General features: G+C 41.4%; 3 protein-coding genes across 8 annotated transcripts; all 3 read left to right on the top strand.

Moving 5' to 3' along the window:
• Positions 1 to 2179: 2179 nt before the first annotated feature.
• LOC115748705 (S-adenosyl-L-methionine-dependent uroporphyrinogen III methyltransferase, chloroplastic) lies at positions 2180 to 5263 on the top strand. The gene is made up of 5 exons (XM_030685296.2): positions 2180 to 2870; positions 3085 to 3162; positions 3273 to 3342; positions 3527 to 3804; positions 4548 to 5263. The coding sequence occupies exons 1-5, from the start codon at positions 2316 to 2318 to the stop codon at positions 4695 to 4697; spliced, it is 1131 nt and encodes a 376-aa protein (XP_030541156.2). The 5' UTR covers positions 2180 to 2315; the 3' UTR covers positions 4698 to 5263.
• A 735-nt stretch (positions 5264 to 5998) lies between these two features.
• Positions 5999 to 11787, top strand: LOC115748701 (chaperone protein DnaJ). Of its 5 annotated transcripts, none has more exons than XM_030685289.2 (11): positions 5999 to 6366; positions 6643 to 6711; positions 6965 to 7060; positions 7250 to 7374; positions 7456 to 7651; positions 8256 to 8431; positions 8746 to 8875; positions 9543 to 9703; positions 10942 to 11024; positions 11137 to 11239; positions 11381 to 11787. In XM_030685289.2, exons 1-11 carry the CDS (start codon positions 6103 to 6105, stop codon positions 11619 to 11621), a joined length of 1644 nt encoding a protein of 547 aa, XP_030541149.1. In that variant the 5' UTR covers positions 5999 to 6102; the 3' UTR covers positions 11622 to 11787. The 5 variants fall into 5 exon arrangements, with proteins under 5 accessions (XP_030541149.1, XP_030541148.1, XP_030541151.1 ...); XM_030685288.2 differs by having other exon boundaries at positions 11131 to 11239; XM_030685291.2 differs by having other exon boundaries at positions 11367 to 11548.
• Positions 11788 to 17854: 6067 nt separating this feature from the next.
• On the top strand, positions 17855 to 20811 carry LOC115748700 (probable inactive receptor kinase RLK902). Of its 2 annotated transcripts, XM_030685286.2 has the most exons (3): positions 17855 to 18064; positions 18096 to 19519; positions 19782 to 20811. In XM_030685286.2, exons 2-3 carry the CDS (start codon positions 18169 to 18171, stop codon positions 20411 to 20413), a joined length of 1983 nt encoding a protein of 660 aa, XP_030541146.1. In that variant the 5' UTR covers positions 17855 to 18064; positions 18096 to 18168; the 3' UTR covers positions 20414 to 20811. The 2 variants fall into 2 exon arrangements, with proteins under 2 accessions (XP_030541146.1, XP_030541145.1); XM_030685285.2 differs by having other exon boundaries at positions 17855 to 19519.
• The last annotated feature ends 1771 nt before the right edge of the window (positions 20812 to 22582 follow it).

The raw sequence follows: 22582 nt of genomic DNA, 5'->3' as shown, positions 1-22582 counted from the left end.
ACAAATAAATAAATTGTAAATGCCTATCCGACCAAAAAAAAAATTTGTAAATGCCTAATTAAGTTTTTACTATTTATGACAATTTCCGCAAAGAAAAATGATTATAATTTTGCGATAACATACATTGTAAATGCCTAATTAAATTTTTACTATTCATGACAATTTCCACAAAGAAAAAATATTATAATTATGCGAGAAAATTTCAAATAAGAGCCTATAAAGTGCACAAATCGTTTCAAAAAAGGGCATGGCCAAAGCATATTTTGGTCTTTTATTTTTTTGTATTTTTTTTTTATTTTCCCCTTTACTTGTTCTTTTCGTTTTTTTCCCCTTCTTTTGTTCCCCTCCCCCCCCTCTCCCTCCAGCCATGGCCAGCCTCGGGCTCGGGCGGCCCTCGCCTTGACCAGCATCGGGAAGGCGAGGGTCTCCCTTGCTTGGGTAGCGCCCGGTCGCGCGAGGGCGACCCTTGCCCGGACGCTTGGCCCCGATGTTCCTCGCCGGCATTAGTCGAGGGTAGCCCTCGCCCGAGCGAGAGAGGTAGGCGGAGGGTTAGTTGGTGTTTTTTCTTGTGTTTCTTCGTGATTTACCATCTGGAAAATGCTAAGCGGAGGGAATTTCCTATTTCTTTATCATAATTTTATTCTCCGAAGTTTTTTAATATTTTTCGCTCGAATCTTCAAATCTAACTATAGCCAAGATCCGCGAAGTTATCACCGGAGGTGAAGTTTGCCGAGACCCTTCTCTCTTCCTCGCCATTAATTTCGGCCGAAGCTGAAGAATCGATTCAAAGCAGATTTTAATTAACAGATCCATCAATGTCTCCGGCATCATTTAATGACATAAAATCCACGCAAGATGGGGCTGCGAAGTTTCCCCTTCCCACGCAAACCACCTGCCCTTCTCTGTCGAACTTGCCATTAGCCCGAAATCCATCCCCCTCGCTCGCGCCACTTTTTTTTTTTTTTTTTCTGCTTCTGTTATGTGAGGTTTCCCATCAAGAAATCTTTGGAAAGATCAGATAAAGTAAAGAGGGAAAAAAAAAAAAAGAGGAGATGGAGACCAAGTTGGATTTGAGAAGCTAGTGCGAGGGTCGCCCAACACCGGTCAAGGCGAGGGACGCCTGTGCCTAGGGCCAGCGGTGGCCGAAGGGCGAGAGGGAAAAGAAGATGGGAAAAAGAAAAGAAAAGAAAAGATAAAGAAAAAAAAAAAAAAAATGTAAAAACAATAAAATACCAAAATAACCTTTGGTCAGGAGCTTTTTGAAATGATTTGCGTTCTTCATATTTTTATTTGAAATGTGATTCACTTTAAAATTTTATTCCAAAAAAAAAAAAAGCCTCTATTTGACATTTTTCCAAATTATGCAATAATAAACCATGGTCTATTTCCCCATAGCCGCCATCTTTCAGCTGTGGAATTCATCAGACACGTAGATCTGTCAAATCACAACTTACTATGAGCATTCGATGGTACAAAAATCAAAATATGCCACTATAATTCATTGCTTTAAAATTAAAATTAATATAACAAAAAATCTTAAACCGATACACTTATGATAAATTTACCTTAAATTAATTTTTTTAAAAATAAAAAATCCTAAACCGGTATACATATGATAAATTTACCACTAAACCGATACACATATAACAAATTTATCCTCAATTAGTTTTCGTTAAATCTAACGCTGAAATTGCCGAATTGGTCGATGCGTGGAAGTTGACAGGTGTACGGATTTAGGGTTTTTATCCTCTGCTCGTCATATATGTATCAATTTTGAATTTTTCGTGGAATCAACCCAATTTAACGGACGACAAATTTATCACAGATGTATTGTTTTGGATTTTTTAAAAGTCAAAAAATTTTAATTTAGGGTAAATTCATCATAGATGTACCAATTTATGATTTTTTAAGGTCAAATAAATAGTTTGGCTAACTATTAATTCGTAGCGAATATAATCTAGTTATTTTAAATACAAGATAACAATTCCCCGCATTACTCACTACTGGACCATCTTTATATACATTAAGAAAAACATTTTCCCGGTAAATCGAAGAAAAAGAAAGGAAAAAAAAATGAAAAAGGAAGAAGAAGGAAAAAAAAAACCCCACGAGAGCCTCCAAGGGAAGCGGTGTGCCCCCTCACAATCGCAAAAGCTGATTTCGCCTTCTCGTCTTCCCCAAGAGAGAGAGAGAGAGAGAGCGCTTCTCCTTCTTCCTTCCACGTTCCAAGCTCGAAGCTTCTCACCTTATAATCTTATATACATTCCCGTCTCCATTCATCAGCCTCGCTCTCTCTCTCTCTCTCTGCGACTGTAATGGCTCTCGTCAACAGGCTCGCTTCCTCCGTAGCTTCACCTCGTCTTCGACCGACCTCCTCCCCCGCTCAACCCCGAATCTGCTCCCTCCGCTACACCCCCTCCTCCAGTCCTCCTCCTTCTTCTTCGCCGTTCACCGAGAAACACTCGCCGGAGAGGTACCGCCGCGACGGGTGGCTCTACAGCGACTCCCTCTGCCAGGCCCCTCTCCCCTCCTCCTCCTCCTCCTCCTCCGGCTCCGATCCCGACTCCCTCAGGCGGGACGACATCGCCCTCCAGCTGCCGGAGCTGAAGAACCTGCTCCGGGTGCTCAAGGACAAGAGGGAGCGCTCCTGCCGCTGCGGCGGCCAGAAATGCGTGCCCGGGAACGTCTACTTGGTGGGGACCGGGCCCGGCGATCCCGAGCTGTTGACTCTTAAGGCGGTCAGGGTCATCAAGGGCGCCGATTTGTTGCTCTACGACCGGCTGGTGTCGAACGACGTGCTGGACTTGGTTGGCCCCGCCGCGAGGCTACTCTACGTGGGAAAGACTGCTGGGTACCATAGCCGCACTCAGGTAAGTTAATTTAGCATTCTCGTCACTCTGCTTCTGTGTTCTATCAGATTTTGAGGAATTAGGCTGGTGTTTTTGCTTTGATTAGTGTCGTTTGGGAGTGAGTCATTATGGTGGTTGATGGGATTATTTTTTGTCCACGAAGTGTTTGAGTTGTGGTGAATGTGTTGTTGGGTTGTGAAAGGTGGTATGATCTTTTCGGTACTTGTGTGGGCAGGAGGAGATCCATGAGTTGCTTCTCAATTTCGCTGAGACGGGGGCTACTGTTGTTAGACTCAAAGGAGGTGATCCTCTGGTGAGTAAATATCAGATTTAACATTATATTAATCTGCAGTTCTTCTAATGTTGACTTGGAATGCGCTTTCATTCCGGTTTATATGTGGATTTTGAACATGGTTTCTGTAGGTATTTGGGAGAGGTGGGGAGGAGATGGACTTTCTGCAACAGCAAGGCATTCAAGTACAAGTTATACCAGGTAAAGATGAGCTTCAATGAGAATGCACCTAACTTGTTGGATTTTTCACCTGGTTGTTGTTTCCCGCTCGGCCGTCGGCCTTTTCATGATGTTCTTTTGCATATAAATACTTTGGCTACGAAAAGCCGAAGGAAGTGTTAGCCTTGTAGAAGATATTGACTTTCATTGTATCTCGATGTTACAGGCATAACTGCTGCTTCAGGAATAGCGGCAGAGCTGGGAGTCCCATTGACTCATAGGGGTGTGGCGAACAGTGTTAGATTTCTCACGGGACATTCGAGGAAAGGTGGAACAGATCCTCTGTTTGTAGCTGAAAATGCAGCGGATCCTGATTCTACTTTGGTGGTTTATATGGGCCTCTCGACTCTCCCTTCCCTTGCACAGAAGTTAATGCATCATGGTTTACCACCCAGTACACCAGCTGCTGCAGTTGAGCGTGGAACCACCCCCCAACAACGTGTGGTAAGCTAATATATGTCATTGTATATAAAATAGCTATATGTACTTGCTGTGTACTTGTCCACGCAAATGAGAGTATAATCTGTAAATTAGTGACAGTAAGCACGTTAGTATATTCTTTATGGAAGCACGGTATCTGATTCTATATGAAGCAGTCGGATGCTGCATGGAATTAAAAGCTTTTGATTCAGTTAGATTGATGAAATAGCATGAAAGCGTCATCTTGGTTTAATCAGTCCAAGTAAGAGAACTTTGTGGATAAATGCATCTCAAGTTGACCATCAAATCTTGAATCAGATGGTGGCATTCTAACTGAATTAGTGATGCAGCATGTCTTTTAAGAGGTCTGGCAGCATGTTTCATTTGCCATGGTTAACCAGATAGTAGTCTTGTTTCCTTGACAAGTTGTCTTCCCTGCGCTGGGTGAGTAAATATAAATGTAGTTGCTGTACCTTGAAGTAAGAATATGTATCCTCACTGTTCAAGAACTTCTCGAGCCTTTAGGGCAAGGCTGCCAATAATAACCAGTGTGTCAAAGCCGTCATGGCCATTATCTTGTTTTTACCGCCAATAATAACCTGTTTGTTGAAGCCATCATGTTTTTGTTATCTTGTTTTTACCTCCAGATCTTTGGCAAGCCTTTATCGGTGGTACTCAAATTTCCATGTAATCATGTGGGTTTAAAGCATTTCTTGCAATTGCATGCTATCGGAGAAAATGCCTGACCGTCTTCCATCAATCATCAGGTTTTTGCTGAATTGAAGGATCTTGCTGATAAAATTTCTGCTGAGAAGTTGGTCTCACCCACATTGATCGTCATTGGAAAAGTTGTCGCACTTTCACCATTCTACTCAGAGTCTTTCGAGGATGCGTCTATGTTAGTAGAGGCTAAATGATGCATTCCCATGTAAAGAAGTAATCATACCTTCAGAGGGTTTTGGTGGCTCAAGCCTGAGATTATCGCACCCACTGAGCGAGCTCAATCAGTCTCGTGAGTGGGGGCGCATTGGACAAAAAGAAATTTCCTCCATGATATTTATTCCTACGGCCGGTGTTTAAGTTCTGCGGAAGCTAACAACATAGGTGACTCGTGTTGGCTATTGAAGTGGAGGAAGTGTCGGAGACCTCCCGAAGCACTGCTATGCGCTAACAAGTAGCACCTCTGTTGGCCAGGATTAACCTGATGAAAGGCATTGAGTTTTGGAGTGGAGGTGTGCCGACTGAATTTTGTGAGGCGATGTGCAGCTTTGCGTCCATTGTTTTCGCGAATGTATTATGGTTATTTATCAAGGAAATTTGTTGTTATCATTGTTGTCGTCGTAGTTTCACCATGTGCTGGCTTCTGGTCCTCAGGAATCTCCCCTCTTAAAACTCCCTCCGGCTGCCCTCAGCAACTCAATTCAAATGTTTAGTTAGTGTTACCCTTTCCAAACTTTCCTGTTCCTGTACTTTTCCTGTTCTAGTTTCTGTTTTCATGGCTAATTGAGAAGACACTCTCACGCTCAAGTCAAGTGAGGAAGTTGGGAGGACTTTTCAAAGAGTGCCAACCGTTTCTTGATAAACCCTTGGATGGCATAACTCGAAAAGGCCAACTTCTTGATTTGTGTATATTTATAGGGCTCACGAGATATAATCCCATTTTGAGACTATACAAGTGAACTGTGGATGAGGTTTCTTTCAATGAGCTTGCTTGCCACAAAATGCTGATGGGGGAAGAATCGAAATTCTGTACGCAAGCGGCACAACCGGACAAACTCGAAACTTGCATAAACTCCTTAACTAACAGTTCACATTCTAAACTTATTTCCGGACTTGGCCCATTTTCAGACTTGGGAACTGGTCACGAGTGGGAGCAGCAAGAAAAGAAGGAAAGGTGGAGCAGCTCTTGAGATCATTATATCGAATTTCATTTGCCAATAGGACTATAGTTAGCAAAAATGGAGACTAGGAGGACTCTAAAATGCTGGCCACAAGTGGGGCGGCAAGCTAGGGAGTCTCCGGCATCATGAAAAATCTTGCCGGGACTCGGTCATCCACGACGGATCTGGCGAACGACACTGATCGATGTTTGTGGGTTCACAGTCAATTCCACACAGGCCTTGCGGCCACGATTCAAGATGCATGGGGTCAATGAACAAAATTTCCACGATTTGGGCCTGAACCTGCCAAGTCGGGTTTAGTGGCCGCGTAGCTCTCTTCTCGTTTTCAGACAAATCCAAAAACCCCGGGCAAAACCCCCAGCGCTCGTCTCCGTTCACGTCAATTCGTCGAACACCTTGCATGACTTGATCAACTCCCACAATGAGAATGTCCGTCGCCTATAATCTCTCTCCATTTCCATTCGCCGCCTGCTCTACCTTCCCGGCTTCGTCTAGCTCCGAGCTCTCGGGCACGAAGGTCTCCGGAATCCAGCTCAACCCTAGCTTTCCTCCCTCCGCTCGCAGAAGACGGAGCCGCGGCGCTGCGATCCGCGCCGCGAGGAAGGATCACTACTCGGCGTTGAACGTCGGTCGCAACGCCACATTGCAGGAGATCAAGAGCTCGTACCGCAAGCTCGCCCGTAAGGTGAGGTAAAATCTGCTGCGAATTCACGTTGTTTTATGCCATGCTCATGGTTCCTCTCTTTCCGTGCTGGCAAAATGGGAGGACGGACGTAGATGATTCTACTTCAAAGTGATGTGGGATGACTTTGTTAAAGATGAAATGGGATGATTCTGATTGACAGTTAGTTGTCATTTGGATGGAGTTGGTGTTTGTGATGGGAATATAGGATGCCTACCAGATTGGCTTGCAAAATTTCATTGATCGTTTCGTTTTCGGTCTGTTGTGGTTTTTGAGCAGTACCATCCGGACATGAACAAGGGACCTGGGGCGGAAGACAAGTTTAAGGAGATAAGCGCTGCTTACGAGGTAGCCTCTCCATTTCTCAGGATTTTGCTTCGCTTGCCACTGTTTTTTGTTGCTTAATTTTGTAGAATTTGGATATCCGATTCTGGAATTACTTTCCCACTTTCTGAATTAATGATTGTGAAAGTTCGTACTCTTCTGGGACCAGTTACTACGGATTTTTTTTCTGTCGTTCATGGTGCATTTGCTCTGTCATCGTATCCTCTTCTTTTTCTCCTCCTTTCATCAGCTGACGGTGTAGTGTGTATTGGTGCAGGTCCTATCAGATGAACAGAAAAGATCTATGTATGATCAGTTTGGAGAGGCAGGTTTACAAGGCGAATATGATGGTTCGGGTGGTGGTTCACAGGGGGTAAGATTCTCCCTGACTTCAAAATTTCAAACCAGTGAAGCAACAAACAATCTTGTCTATATTCCTGAGGGAACACTCTGATTTACATACTTTTGGCTCTCTCGGATATGGGGGTTGATATAATATCAGTCCTTTTCCATGTGTGTGTTTCTTTCTCCTTTTTTTCTAATGACCTCTCGCTCTCTCTAGGTGGATCCATTCGAAGTATTTGGTGCATTTTTTGGTGGACCAGAGGAGTTTTTTGGAGACAGGGGTGAACAAGGCGGCCTGAACTTCAATTTAGGAAGTGCAGGAAGACATGCGCTTGATATACGGTAACTGGAAAGTATCGCCTTGTACAAAAGATTTCCTCATGAATACTTGAGTTCTCATTTCTTTAGTTTATTTTGTTATAGGTATGATCTGTTCCTGAGCTTTGAAGAATCAATTTTTGGAGGTCGGAAGGACATTGAAGTTTCATCTTCTGAAGTGTGTGATCAATGTGGTGGAACAGGTGCCAAATCCAGTAGCTGCATTAAGCAATGTGCTGCCTGTGAAGGCAGAGGTGGGATCATGAAAACTCAAAGGACTCCTTTTGGTATGATGTCTCAGGTAATTGTCACCACGAAGAGCATTTCATATTTTCCAATTTCCGGAGTCATTCTCTAAGTTCCTTGTGATGGTCAATACACCGGTTTTCCACTCTAATTATGATTGTTTATAATGGAACATGCATCATCGTGATGGTCTCGACGTCACTGTGCTGTAACTGTAACAAGCAATGTGAATTCTTCTGATGGGGAAGATTGACTCTTGAAGGGCATCTTTTTATGTCTCCTGTAGGTTGTTATACTTAGGTGACATGGAGAGGTCTTTGGCTTCGAACATAGTAGTTGAAACGTGCTATTGCTACTTATGTTTTATGGGTATTACTTGTCCTCTTTCATTTAGGATGTATTGGCCCAAATCCGGTCAGCGCACTTCACTTCTGTAGATTCGAAATTGCATTTTAAATTGCTGGCCAGCTTTCTTTTCGTTATGCTTTTGATTACGTTGGTAGTATTGATACATCCTTAGACGTAAGATAGACATAGTAAACATACAGAGTTGACCAAGTTATGTTTGATTCCAACTATATTATGGGCGTGGGTGAGAGTTTCCATCAATTTTCCATTAGATTCACATCTCTTTGGCATGTTCTTTGGATGATTGCCAGGTGACTACTTGCTCCAAGTGTAGTGGTGATGGTAAGATTGTAATTGACAATTGCCGGAGGTGTGGTGGTAGTGGCAAGATAATGTCAAAGAGAAATATTACTATCGTCATCCCACCTGGAGTTAATGATGGATCCAGAATGCGAATACAAAAGGAGGGAAACTTCGATAAAAAAAGGTGTGTCATTGTTTTACGGGTGTTCTCAAACTAATTAAACCTGTTAGTGGAAACTATTTGAAGAGTCATCCCAACTACATTTGCCTGGTTTATTTGACAAGAAGGATAACTGAAATCTACCTGCCTTTGTGGTGGCAAGGCATTACCATGTACAAGGAAATCGATTCTATCAGACCTTAATAACTCAAGTCCTTGCTTGCAAGAACAGAATATCTTTTTAAGGTTTTGAATTTTTTATCTTGAGATGTATATGGGCTTCATAGTAAGTTGTGTGAACTGACTCGTTTCTTCTCTTCCTTGTTTCTATCTGCCAGTGGTTTAACTGGTGATCTTGTCATAGACCTCCATGTAGATGAAAAGCAGGGAATCAAAAGGGACGGCATAAATCTCTTTTCAAAAATCAATGTTGATTATACTGATGCAATACTCGGAACAGTATTAAAGGTACGTGGTTATGCCTATATGCCTATTGCACTTGTGCAAAAGTACAGATGTTGTCAACTTCTATGGATCTTCATAATATTTCTGATCAATTATTGGTGCCTTGTCATTTCCTGTCATTACCTGAATTAATCATCACTAGTTTGATGAATATTTTCCTTTCTTTGGCTGGAACTTGTTGCCCTCAGTTCAGTTTTACCTACATGTCGTGGATTAGTTCAGATTAGCTTTTGAAGAAGAGTAATTTGTGACCTATGCATTGCCTTCAAAAGATGAGTACTAGTATATTTTAAGAGTTGACTTGTCCAGAGTTGCAACACACTTCATTTTATCAAAATAAGCCTAGAAGTCAGTGTGTCTAGTTTTATACTATCTGCCATGTGCTTGTAGAGTTGTATGTGGCAACTCTAATAGAGTCCTTAATTTGAGGAAAAGAAAGAAAACAGATCTTTAGATTCTAGAATCAGGCAATCGGGGAAGAACTGCCAAATATGGAACTAATTACTCTATGGACAATTAATCGGATTGATAATGGCATTACCACAATGCTTAGTTTGCTCATCTCTGTACTGCGTTCATTTTTCTTACATAGAAGGTTTCATAATGAGAGCAATTTTACAGCTAAACGGAAGTCATTTGCCAGTTGTTTGACGTAGGTATCTAACTTCAGGTTGATACCGTTGCTGGTCTGAGGGAACTTAAAATACCTTCTGGAATTCAGCCTGGAGAAACTGTAAAGTTACCAGGCATGGGTGTTCCAGACATCAACAGACCAACTTTGAGAGGTGATCATCAGTTCATCGTCAATGTTTTGATCCCCAAAGATCTTAGGTGAGTTCTGTTATATCTTGATTTTCTATGGGGCCCAACAATTCGTTCTTTATGAGGTCCTTCATCATGGAAAAAGTAGTGATTGTTGACATAAGTGCCTGAAGCTGTTCTGCTTACGTTCTTAATTCAAGACACCAGATTGTGTCTTCGATCTTGTCTTTCAATTGACTTATCCTACCATTGGATCCGGTTGTATGCTTAGGCACAGTAAGGCCGCAAAATTTGGTCCTTTTAGCTCTGCAAAAATGATTTGGATGCAAAGGATGAATTCACCTTACTATATGTGTGCAATCTAACTGTTATGATATAATATTAATCTATTATATTTTTAGAGCTTTTTTCCATATGCCCCCACAATACTTATATGAAAGAATTTGGAGGAGCTATTTTTCCTTTTTTGTTCATTTCGCCCCTGCATTTCAGAATCTAAATAGATATTGTCCAGTTGTGGTAATATAATTACTACGCAGTCGAAGTTTTACTCAGTATCATACTAACAAATCTAGTTTTACAAGTAAAAGATCACTATGTAAATTGCGTGAATCACTGAAATTAATGAGTTCTGAATTAATTATTAAACATTTGTCCCCACCGGGAAATGTTCCAGATTGGTCCACCCTCTTTGGGTGTCTGATTGTAGTGGTTCTGCTGGTCAGTCTAGATAGACTGATCGTACTTGCAATTCAGCAGGGCCTTCGCCAAGAGTTGCAAACATGATGTGGATGTTTGATACTAGTAGCTCAGGGGTCTAGTCTAGGGTTGACTAAAAGCCGCTTCTTAACATGAAATCCAGAATGGTCTCTCAAATTGACAGTTGAATTGGCTAGATTTGATTTTGTATTTTTTGCAAGATTGTGCTGCACGTATTGTGAAGGAGATATGAATGATGCATTACAAGGGGTTTTCTTCGCCATCAAATAATTATGCTGATGTGAGGAAGACCTTGGAAGAATTCTGATTAGAATTGTTGTTGTATGCCAAAGATAAGGCATATGATAATAAATACATGGCAACCTTGTGCACTTTCTATATTGGAGGAATGAGGGAGAGAGAATCCGACTAACCGTGAAAAAAATCCTTCGTCAATTCATTTCTGGGGATGTAAGAGTTGCTGATCATATGCTTTAAGAAAAATATTCTAGTCATAAGTATACCCACCGCACAAAGATTATTACTGTCCTCTAATTCTTAATTTAATTCCACTTTATTGGGGCTTAATGTGTAAAAAATAATTGCAGTGATGCAGAGCGGGAACTTGTGAAGAAATTAGCCTCACTCAGGGCATCTACCAAATGCCATCCAAGTTCTGTTGGCAGCAGTGGTAATTGTTTTTCATGTTTTAACTCTTGGTGAACCATGTCTTTCCAGTTTGTCGTTGTTTGACAGGATTATTCTGATGCATTGATGTCTATTCGTCATTGCAAAAGGTTCAGAGGGCAAGTTTGAGAATCAGAAAACTAGGGGCAGTGGTACAGACTCGTCCAGTGGGGGAAGCAATGCTTCATCTTTCTGGAACTCAATAAAGGACTTTTTCGGGTACATCTCCATGAATTTTCTCGTTTTCCTTATTAAGCTCCGCTACATTCTCCATACAGGGCTATTTTAATATCTCGTGTAAAACAACTATTGTAATGTTAGTTTCGTCAAACTTCAACTTGATTAGTATTTGACCTGCAGGCAGAGGCAGTCTGGAGAGCGGTTCGCGTCGGTTAGTTTGGACATAGCAGCAGCATTGCCGTCTAACAAGCCAGATCCCTCATTCATGATTTCAGCTTCCTTAGCTCTATTAGTAATTTTTATATTCACTTCTCTAGGGAAATCTGATCGCTCCTTGTTATCGCAAAAGAGAAACAGAACCCGGTATGACAGCAGCAGCAGAATCAGAGGAAAGCAGCATCAAAAGGATTTTTCCAGGTGAAGTACATAGATTACATTTTTCGTTGTCCCTCAGTACTTTTACCAATGATGGAAAAGTGGGTATAGTAGCAAACTGGTTACCCATGCGTGGTGGGTGCACATGCATTAATTTCGCTGGGAAGATAGCCCAATCATCAGTACTTGTTAGTTCATTCTTCTCCTCTTCAGTCTTTTCGGTAATTTTAATTCGGCCTTTTCCTTGGAAAAGCAGTTGGATTCAGTTCTTGATTCTTAAGTGTTCGAGCACTCGTTTGCAACATCATTACTCCAATAATCCTCAAGGATAATATCCACCTGGATTGGCTTCTTAATTACTCTTTTCATGAGTATGTTCATGAGAAGACAACAATTAAACTAGGCGACATCGATTGACTGTTGTATTTCCCGAGACACGTCTTATCTGAATTTTCTTGCCATGTTTAATAGCAGTCACCGTTCATGTACGTACCACCTAGAATATCTGATCAAGTGCAGCACCGACCCGACAGGCATTTTCAAGCTATTAATGCTCACAACCTCCGTCAGTTTTCGGTCCTTTTCAATTGAGATTGATGTGAAATTGGGGCACGGAGGGGTTTCAGCGTCACTGCTGTTCTTTTCTTCTGTATGATTTTTCTTCTGACCGACAGGTTTCTTTCCTTGTGAAGCATCCTCCAAACTAGAATAAGAAAGGGGGTCTAGGATCACCCTAGTCTCTAGGGTTTGGTGAGATTTTGCAATTTTTGTGCATAAGTTCTTACCAAATCCTCACTCTACGGCTAGGCAGTGGCCATAGTTGTGATGTGACTACAAAGAGAAGCGTGCATCTAATCTACCTCAGCTAACCTTCATGTTTTTAAGCAAACATGAACAGAATTCAATTCCATTTGCTGTTGTCGATAACTATGCTTGTAAATCATTGTGTTTATTAGAGAAAATCGTAGATATTAGCTGTTGATGAATAGGTGGGAAGGTGGGTCAGTGGGTTGGTCCTCCTAGATTATCCAATTCGAAACTTGATCAATATCATTAAAGTTGGACCCCAATGATAAGCTGGCTCCGATCTGACTCGCGGCTAGAAAGGTCCGAAATGAAAGGGAAAACAAAATATTTTTGTAGGATCTGCTGGATCATGCGTGCGTGAGTGTGGCGAGCGTGTGGACCGACAGTGAGATGGGGGAAGAGTAAACACTTGAATTATTCTGATGATGATTCAAGCTTTCTAGCAAGAACCAGCTAATTTCTAGTTTAATTATTCTGCTTAGGTATTCTAATTTGTTTGGAATTGAATATCTTGCTAATGTATCGCCCACATGATTAGTTTAATAGAAAAGGTGCGTTGGTTAGGAGGTTCCTCGTCAGCTCGCTGGCGAAACAGGGTCTTTTCGGTTCCCATGGACTTTGGTTGCAATTATTGCTACAGCCTAAGCCCTCCGAGAATCACCATTGCCAGCTTTTAAGCTGTCTTTAATAATATCTTCCAATTTCCTATATTTATATCACAAAAGTATTCGTTTCGAAGTGGTTCGGAATTAAGTTTCGTTTGCTTCACGAAAAATGAATAGTCTATAAAATATTTTCTTAAAAATGACCGATCGTATCGTTCGAAATAATTGATCGGTAATTTTATTTTTTATTATTAGCATTATGTGCCGTTCTTGTAAGTGATGCAAGCGATTATTTTAGGAAACTGATTTTCAGATTATTTATTTTTTCAGAAACTAGATACTAAATTGGAATAAATCTCAAATGGGTTTGCATGTGAGATTGAAAGGGACGTCCAATAGCCCGTTTGCAAAGAAAGACAATAGAGCATGGCCTCCTCCCCATCACGCAGCGTATCTCCCAAATCTACTTTTTTAATTATCTTGGGTCTCTTGATTTCTATTTTCTTTCCCCCTTGATTTTTGTCAGCCTATTATTCCTTTTTTTTTTCCCTTCATATTCTTCATTATATTTTCTGCAAATCATTATTTCTGGGAGTGTTTTTCGTAAACACTCAAAAGTGCGGCGAACATAATTTTCAACTCCAATTATGTACCGCCTGAAAAGAAAAAACAGAATTCGAATCATATTCTTTTTCGATATAAGTCTTATGTATTTGAAAAAATTACAAGAGATCATCGAATATTATGTATATATCATGCAAAGGCCTCTCGGAGTGAGGACCAAAGGTAACCGATATTTGACGTTTGGGCAAGAACATTACCCACTCCTTGACCTTGGAACTTGTCTGGAAGCATTGTCCATCATTATTTCCGTACATTTAGGCCCTTTTGTTTTACGGAGAATCAACGATTTGTAAAATATTTTCCTAACAGTGATCGATGGTATTGTTTGAAGTGATTAGTCATACGTATTTGAATATTTTGCGTGAATAACGAAAATATGTTCCACGGTATTTTTTTAAAACATTTTTCAAATCATTTTGACAATGTATTTATTTTCAAAATCTTCTTCAATCGCAATTAGGTCAAATTATAGATTAGGTAGGAGGACCACCACATTGGCGTCCTCCTCTGTCTCTGTCTAGCTGGGACACGATAGCGATGCCTATCCATACAACTGAAACACCTTCCAGATAACTTTTATCGGGAATCTGGTTGACGAGTGCCTTTGAAATATTTTGTCAAGCCTACAGAATGTGATGTAATTCAAGAATTTTGGTACCGAATGTCCACGATTTTCTATCAATCATTCGGATAAAGAAATTTGTCATTATTGAAGCATCCCCTTTCTCTCGTGTTACGCACATTCAAAATGTTGAAAATGCATATATCACTATTGTTGGATATGACTAATCAGCGTTTGGAGAGCTCTCGTTAATAAAACTTATTGTTCAATTTCCAAAACATAGATTACGTCTAAGAAAAATGCATCCGTACAATTGGTTTAGGACTGATCGGACAATTTACTTTTTTAACGACGTCACTCACTTTGAATAATAAATTCAAATTTCAAAAGTGCATCAATGTAGTTTCTCCGATCAATTTTCGTCGAAAATCGTTGACGGGGAGATCTAGTCATTATCATCTTATGTGGCACACCGTCACGGATTTTTGGCAAAAAATAATTGTGATGACTATATTGGGAAGGAGGAGGACAGTGGGCGAGATCTATCGGTAATGAATTTCCTGTACAGATAGAGACGCCTATCAAAAAGAAACTTCGGAGGCTTCGAGATCAAGGTATTAGCTTAAGAAGACCTTGGCCAATCCACGTGGCTTGCTTGATGAACGTTAGCGACGGAGACATCGTAAATTGGTCTGCAGTTGATGTGGACAATTATTATAATTTTTAAAATATATTTTTAATATTTTGAATATTTTCTTTTCTCTTTGTACTAGCAATACCTTGGTGCCCGTGGTTGGCAATGCAGCAAAGGGCTTGCCGAGGGTCATCGCAGTGGGTGGCGCGACGAACGCCTCGCCGACGACCATCGTGGCCTCCTTGGCCATAGGAGAGGGCTACCTAGCCTACAACAGACGGGACATCGAAGGCCCTCGTCCGCGATCGGAAAGGCCATGATGGCCTCACCCAAGGCCTTCTCGATCCTTGCCGGCCACGGGCAAGGCATTTGCAATGAGCGAGGGTTACTGGTACAGAAAAAAAAATCAATGAAAAAAGGAAAATAAAAATAAAAATTTTCGAAAGAAATAAAAGTCACAACAGTTTTTCACGTTAATGACAATTATGCCACGTAGGATGACCATCGTCCGTGTCGGTATTTTCCTGTCAAAATTGGCCAAAAAGTCAACAAGCAAATTGTCAAAAGATTCAAGACTAAATTGGTCAAATCAAAAGGTTTAGACGCTTGCATAATCCGATATTATGATTGGAAATAATTCTATGATGGCGTCTATAGGATTATCTAACAAAATAAGGAATCACCTACACTGATGGTAGTCTTTAGAGATGGAAAAATATAGCTTTTGCTTGCGAAATATAAACGGGAGATTAGAGCATAATTGGAAAAACCCCTTAGGGACGCCACCCCATACAATGATGCTTAGCTGGTGATGTAGATTCTAGCCTCAATTTCATCAAATTGATTTGACTTCACTTTAGTTCACTATGTTAGTGTGGCCAATCTCTCCTCAAATTATGCAATTGCAAGTGTGACTTTCTTATAAAGGTATCAGAATTAATTATTTTTACATCGACCTTTATCACGACAATCAATAAAATTTGAGAATGGCACAAAATGGTACAAAGAAAATCAATTAGTAACATCGCATCACCGGTTTAGACGAAGCTCGTGGAAAGATGCATAGAAGCTCCGTCGAGTAAATTGATTCCGGGATCACTCAATTGCACTCAAACCGTGCAACAAGATGCAATCAAAATCTACAACGAAAGAGAGAAAAATAACATCCGAACAGACCCGTAAGGTAAAAAGACTAAACAATCTTCTAGAGCCCATCGCTAAATAAATTTTCATCATTTTCCAAGGATTAATCTCTAAACTTGTTATTTATTAGGGAAGAGATGAAAACAGATTCTCCATAAATAAATAAATAAATAAATAAAACCTTTTGTCTTCTCCTACCTCCTCTCACGATCACATCATCTTTTAATGAAATACCAAACTTCAAAAACATTAAGGGATTGCTTCCACTTCAAAATTCAAACACTAGGAAACAAAAACCTCATTTTCCAACCGTTAGGACATCCAATGTCACTGCACCACGCAATAGTTATATTGCACAAAAAAAATAAATAAAAAAGGAAAAAATTAATGAAAAAATAAAAGCAAAATTTTTTCAGTTCAACAAATCATGTACAATTTACACTGTAACAATACGTTTATTGTTGTTTTTTTGTAAAAAAAAAATGTCATTCATATATCATAATAATAGTTGAGAGTTACGTCTTCCCAAATCTAGCAAATTTTAAATAATTGTTGAAAACAAATAAAAGCGAGAAAGCAAATAACTAAACACAATCTAGAAGCATACTCTCATCCCTCTATAACAAATATATTGTAAAATTTAATATTTGCCATCCCGAGATTTTCTTGTCTTTCATAAAAGAAAATGCCGACAGCCTACATGAAGTAGGAAGTTTTCTTTTATTCTATTCTTACTTATTTTTATATTCTATTTCTATATAGGCTTGTTGGCTCTCTGTAAAATATTTGTTTGGACGAGGGCTTCCAAACACATCATAGGCTAAACCCGCGCCGACGAATAACCAACCCACAATGAATGGGGAAGGTATATTAATGTTATGAATAACCCAATATCGAATATTGGTAATAATATCGGGGAAAGAACGTTCTCCTGTGCTTTCGGACATGCTGAGCTCCACATATTCTTGTACAGTTAAAGAGGGGGATCGATTCCACAAAAAATGATATCAGTAAGCCGGCAGTCGATACCAGATTCAATGATGAGCATACGTCGAGATTTCCCCTTCACTTGTAAGGGCTTGCAATACACGTCTACGTTTAACATCCTCATTACCATTTGTAACGGATTGCAATACGTGTCTACGTTCAACATCCTCATTACGATCGTCGTGCAGAGACAACAATATCAATTTATTAAAAGAGTGTAAACCAAATACCTATAGAGAACTCTCGGATCCATTATTAGATCCAGCGATAGATTCATCGTCAAATCTATGTACTTGTACCCCATCCATAGTCGAGGAGGAGGGCTCCCTGCCTTAAATTTGTGCTCGCAGAATCAATTGAAAAATAGTTGAAAGATGACGTCAGCAATCGCACGCCTGATTTTGTGAGTACTATATAAACATGAAACAAGCGTACTCGACGAAAGAAGGAAAAAGGAAGAAGAAGAAAAATATGGAGATGGCGGTACACCCACCAAAAGAAAGAAAAGCAAAAGCAAAAGCAATAATAATGAACAACAAAAAAGAAGAAAAATGAAATAAAAAATCACCACCTTCATTTTCTTGGAAAGGCAAAAAGTATTAAAATAAAAAGAAAAGAAAAGAAAATGAGCATATAAAAAAAAAGGGAAAAAAAAAAAAAGGTGGATGGTGCATGCAAAGCAGGAAAAGACACGAGTTGACCAATCACCAGCAAATCACACATCATCACTCACTCCCTCACTTCAATAGAACAACAGCCAGTGTTTTTACTTTTTTACCCCCCTCACTTTTTTTTTTAAAATTTTTTTTTTCACTTGCTTGTTCTTCACTGTCCTGATCTCTCTCTCTCTCTCTCTCTCTCTAAACCACAGAAAGACTGTAACACACACAAACAGCCTGGACTCTTCCTCCTCATCCTCCTTCATCTGCTTCTTCTTCTTCTTCTTCCACCACTGTTCCGCTCTTCACCAAGAAACCCACAAACCCAGAAAAGCGAAAACCCAAAAGAGACAGAAAGATCCGATTTTTATTGCGGTTCACCCAACCTCGAACCGTCTTCAGGACCCAACCGCAAGAAGACCATGTATTTACACTCCCATTTACTCCAAGCATAATCCTCCCACTCTCTGCCGGAAGAGAGAGAGAGAATCAAGAAGACCCATCTTCTGCATCTGCATTTCTTGGTCCCCCCCACCCCAACCAGCTCGGGAAGAAGGGATCTCTCCCCAACAATGCAGTTTCGAATTCTTGCCTTCCTTGGCTTTTTCGCCGTTTCGGCCTTTCTCGTCCCCTTCGCGGAGCCAGATCTCGCGTCCGACCGAGCGGCTCTCCTCGCGCTGAGATCCGCCGTCGGTGGCCGCACTTTGCTCTGGAATGCCAGCCTCCAGAGCCCCTGCTCGTGGGCGGGCGTCCAGTGCGACGCGGACCGGGTCACCGCCCTCCGCTTGCCCGGCGTCGCCCTGTCCGGCCAAATCCCCGGCGGCGTCCTCGGTAACTTGACCAAGCTCCGTACTCTCTCGCTCCGGCTCAACACGCTCTCCGGCCAGCTCCCATCAGATCTCGCGTCCTGCGTCAACCTGAGGAACCTCTACGTGCAAGGTAATCAGTTCTCTGGCCCGATCCCTGAGTCACTCTTCAGCTTGCGCGATCTCGTGAGGCTCAATTTAGCGTCCAATAATTTCTCTGGGGAGATTCCTGTTGGTTTCGGCAACTTGACTAGGCTTAGGACTCTCTTTCTTGAGAACAATCAGCTGTCCGGGTCGATCCCCGCTGAGCTGAAGCTGCTCAAGCTCGAGCAGTTCAATGTCTCTAACAATTTGTTAAATGGGTCGATACCTGAGAGCTTGGGGACTTTTGCTACCTCTTCGTTTTCGGGTAACTCTCTGTGCGGGAAGCCGCTGGCTTCTTGCTCTCAAGATATTAATCTGCCTGCCGGCGAGCCGTCTGGTAGTACTGAGAACAGAGGAGGAAAGAAAAAGAAGATTTCTGGGGCTGCGGTTGCGGGCATTATAATTGGGTGCGTGTTCGGGTTTATATTCCTGGTCATACTGTTCATCTATCTGTGCCGGAAGAAGGGTAGCAAGAAGACTAGATCTGTGGACACGGTGACCTATAAGCACCAGGAATTGGAGCTTCCAGCTGAGAAACCGGTCGGGGAGGTCGAGAATGGCGGTTACAGTAATGGGTACTCCGTGGCGGCAGCTGCAGCTGCGGCCATGGCAGGAAGTGGAAAGGGGGAAGTGAATGGTAGTGCTGGTGCCGTGGCAAAGAAGTTGGTCTTCTTCGGTAGTTCTGCAAGGGTGTTTGATTTGGAGGACTTGTTGAGGGCTTCGGCGGAAGTTCTCGGGAAAGGGACCTTTGGAACGGCTTACAAGGCGGTTTTGGAGGCCGGTATCACGGTGGCTGTGAAGAGGCTAAAGGATGTCAACGTGGCTGCAAAGGAATTCAAGGAGAAAATTGAAGCAGTCGGAGCGATGGATCACGAGAATCTGGTTCCTCTGAGGGCATACTATTACAGCAATGATGAGAAGCTTCTCGTCCATGATTATATGCCTATGGGAAGCTTGTCTGCACTTTTACACGGTGATAATTTCTTCCTGAAGCTTCAATTTTGTTCTGCTTTTCTTCGGGTTGTTAAAGTTTCCTGTTATCGTAGCTCCTTGCAACTATTTTCTTCTGATTGAAGTTTGATTAATTCGATTATACAGTTTTTATGCTACTGATTCTTGGTTCATCCCAACTTTCATTCCTTGAGTTCATCGTGAATGCATGTCTATCTGTAACATTGTCTTTCAGCTGTAACTGCACTGAAACGATAGAACTCTGTTTTCAAAATTTACTGCAGGAAACAAAGGAGCAGGTAGGACTCCGCTGAACTGGGAAATCAGGTCTGCCATTGCCCTTGGAGCCGCCCGTGGCATAGAGTACCTACATTCCCAAGGTCCAAACGTCTCCCATGGAAATATCAAATCCTCCAACATCCTTCTCACGACATCATACGATGCACGAGTGTCTGACTTCGGCCTGGCCCACCTCGTGGGGCCTTCCACCACTCCAAACCACGTTGCCGGCTACCGAGCACCAGAAGTCACCGACCCTCGTAGAGTTTCCCAAAAGGCCGACGTCTATAGCTTCGGGGTGTTGCTTCTGGAGCTCCTGACTGGGAAGGCGCCTATTCACGCTCTCCTCAATGAGGAAGGTGTGGACCTCCCAAGGTGGGTCCAGTCCATTGTTCGCGAGGAGTGGACTTCTGAAGTCTTCGATCTCGAGCTCCTGAGGTACCAGAACATTGAGGAGGAGATGGTTCAGCTATTGCAGCTCGCGATAGATTGTGCCGCCCAATATCCCGATAAGCGTCCTTCAATGTCCGAAGTGAGGAGCCAAATTGAGGAGCTGTGTCATTCTAGCTCGCAGAAAGATCGCGCCCCACAGCTCGACCAGGTCAATGAAGTGAATGATGGCACATCTTCTCGGTGAGTTGATTTCTGAGACTGGCGAGCAAAATTCCCGAAGGATCATCTTGCAACATTATGTCCACATCCAGCATCATAATCTGGCTTTTCTTCTCTATTTTTCTGTTCTATGTCAATTCGGGCCTCTTTCTAATGTCATTACGAGGCAATAGTCTTTTCCCCTTTTTCCTCTCATCATTTTCTGTAATTCCCCATTGTGCTACTTTTTTTTTTTTCATCTTCTCTTCATTTATGCTTTTGGGGTGGATATCAGTTAAATTTGTTCTTGTTGGTCAGTATGTTGGATCATGGTTTCTTGTAATTATTACTCATGCTTTTGCTTTTGCTTTTGCTTTTCCCCCTTTTGCTTTTGATGCAACTTCTCATCCGTTCAGAGTGAGATGTTTCATTTGCTTCTTAGGATGCTTGGTGTAGTAGTGTTTTCAAGTGTACTGATCCACCAAACTTTGTCTATTTTTTTTCTGGACCTTTGGAAAATCAGATTGAGATATATACCTGAAGTCTAAAGTTGATTTTGTGACCTCCTTGGAGCTGTTTCTTTTTGGTAATTCACTAGCCTTTGATCATACATTGCAGTGAGCAAACTTGCTGGTACAGTTATTGCAGCATGTGCTTTCTCTGTCATAATGGCTGGCAAATCTCTATAATTGCTATAAACAAATAAAATAACCTTGGGGAGCCTTGTGAGAATAGGTATTTATCGATTTACAGCTAACCAATGGAATATCTCTGTACTTGCTGTTACAATAAAGAAAAAGAAAAGGAAAAAGCTTCTTCCTTGATGATTTAAAATTTTGAAATTTGGGTTGGCAGTGGTGGTGGCAGGTGGTGGTTGTATGGGATTCTCCTCATCCTATGTGTGATTCACAGCAACTACTTGAGAGTCCTTTAAAAAGGAAGTGAATTTATTGTGGCTACAAAAAAGGTTGACAAACTTTGCTCCATAGACATGGAAAGATCATCAATCTGATTTTATGTGGTCCATGGTGGATATGATGATTAACTTTTGTTTTTCATTCAGGCCCCCGAACAACTCCAGACTTGTCTTTGTTCCTCTTTGTATATCTTTTTAAGATTTGCTGCATAAGGTCCAATTACAAGGGGACAGACAAGGAATGGAAATAAACAAAAAGCTGCACCTGTGTGGTCTACTTTTTTTTTTTTGGTTTAAATAGGCTTTCTAGTCTCTTGGGTCTGGGCTGATACTGTCCCCCACATCTTCACCTTTTAACATGGAACAGATTTTTGTCTGAGGGGATAACTACAAGGCTTGTTGATCGCATAATACAAAAACATCTGGGCACTGCACAAAACCGGTACACGAGGGTAGTGGGCCAATCATATGACTTTGATTTTCTCTTTGTCTGAAGAGAATTCTCAGATGCCTTGCTCCAGGCAGACTTTCTTGGATCTTTGTCACTTGATTTAACTCACTTTCTTTCATTGATTAATGGTATGAACATATTTAGATTTACTCGTTAAAATGGACCGTTCAAGACTTTTCTGGATAGTTTCATGTCCAACATCCAATTCACAAACACGAACAGATAATTTGGTGCTTTTCAAGGGGACGGGCGATTATCACGCTATTATTCACCTCCGCGAGTTGGCACACCGCAGAAGCACAATGAAAAGGAAATCTTTGTCGAGCAAGATTGGAAGTTGCAAGGAAGCAAGTTCACAGATGGTCGATTGCTTTAGAAGTGAGACCATCGTCCGGGGTAACCAGAGAAGTATTTCCCTCTGGAAAGGAAAAGATTATTCGCTCTCTTCATTCAAATACCCGAACATGTCAATTGCCATGTTTGATCCTTAGAAAGATATAGCTATTCCTGTATCATCAGTGGTACTTAAATTCAAACCAAAGTAGAAAGGATCAACTTACCACTGACCAGGAAACTAGCGACAGAAGTGAAGGACATCGCCAACGTATTGAGTGAACTTTGTTACCGATTCATAACAGCTAGCATAAGCAAAATTTCTTTGACACGTGAGATCAAGACATTGAAACAAATAATTTATTACTCCACTTTCTAGACTGCTCTTAAAGCTCTACTTGTTTTGCGAAACATGAATGATCTGAAATTTTTTTTCCTAAATACGATCTTTTGTATCACTTCCTAAACATATTAGTCATCAAATGACAAGTGTTTCTGTTGTCTGTGCAGTATGA

The sequence above is a fragment of the Rhodamnia argentea genome, chromosome 1 (genome assembly GCF_020921035.1).
Source record: "Rhodamnia argentea isolate NSW1041297 chromosome 1, ASM2092103v1, whole genome shotgun sequence".
In the NCBI taxonomy this organism is placed as follows: domain Eukaryota; kingdom Viridiplantae; phylum Streptophyta; class Magnoliopsida; order Myrtales; family Myrtaceae; genus Rhodamnia; species Rhodamnia argentea.
Note: the sequence above shows the minus strand (reverse complement) of the source record. Positions and strands in the feature narration are given on the sequence as shown.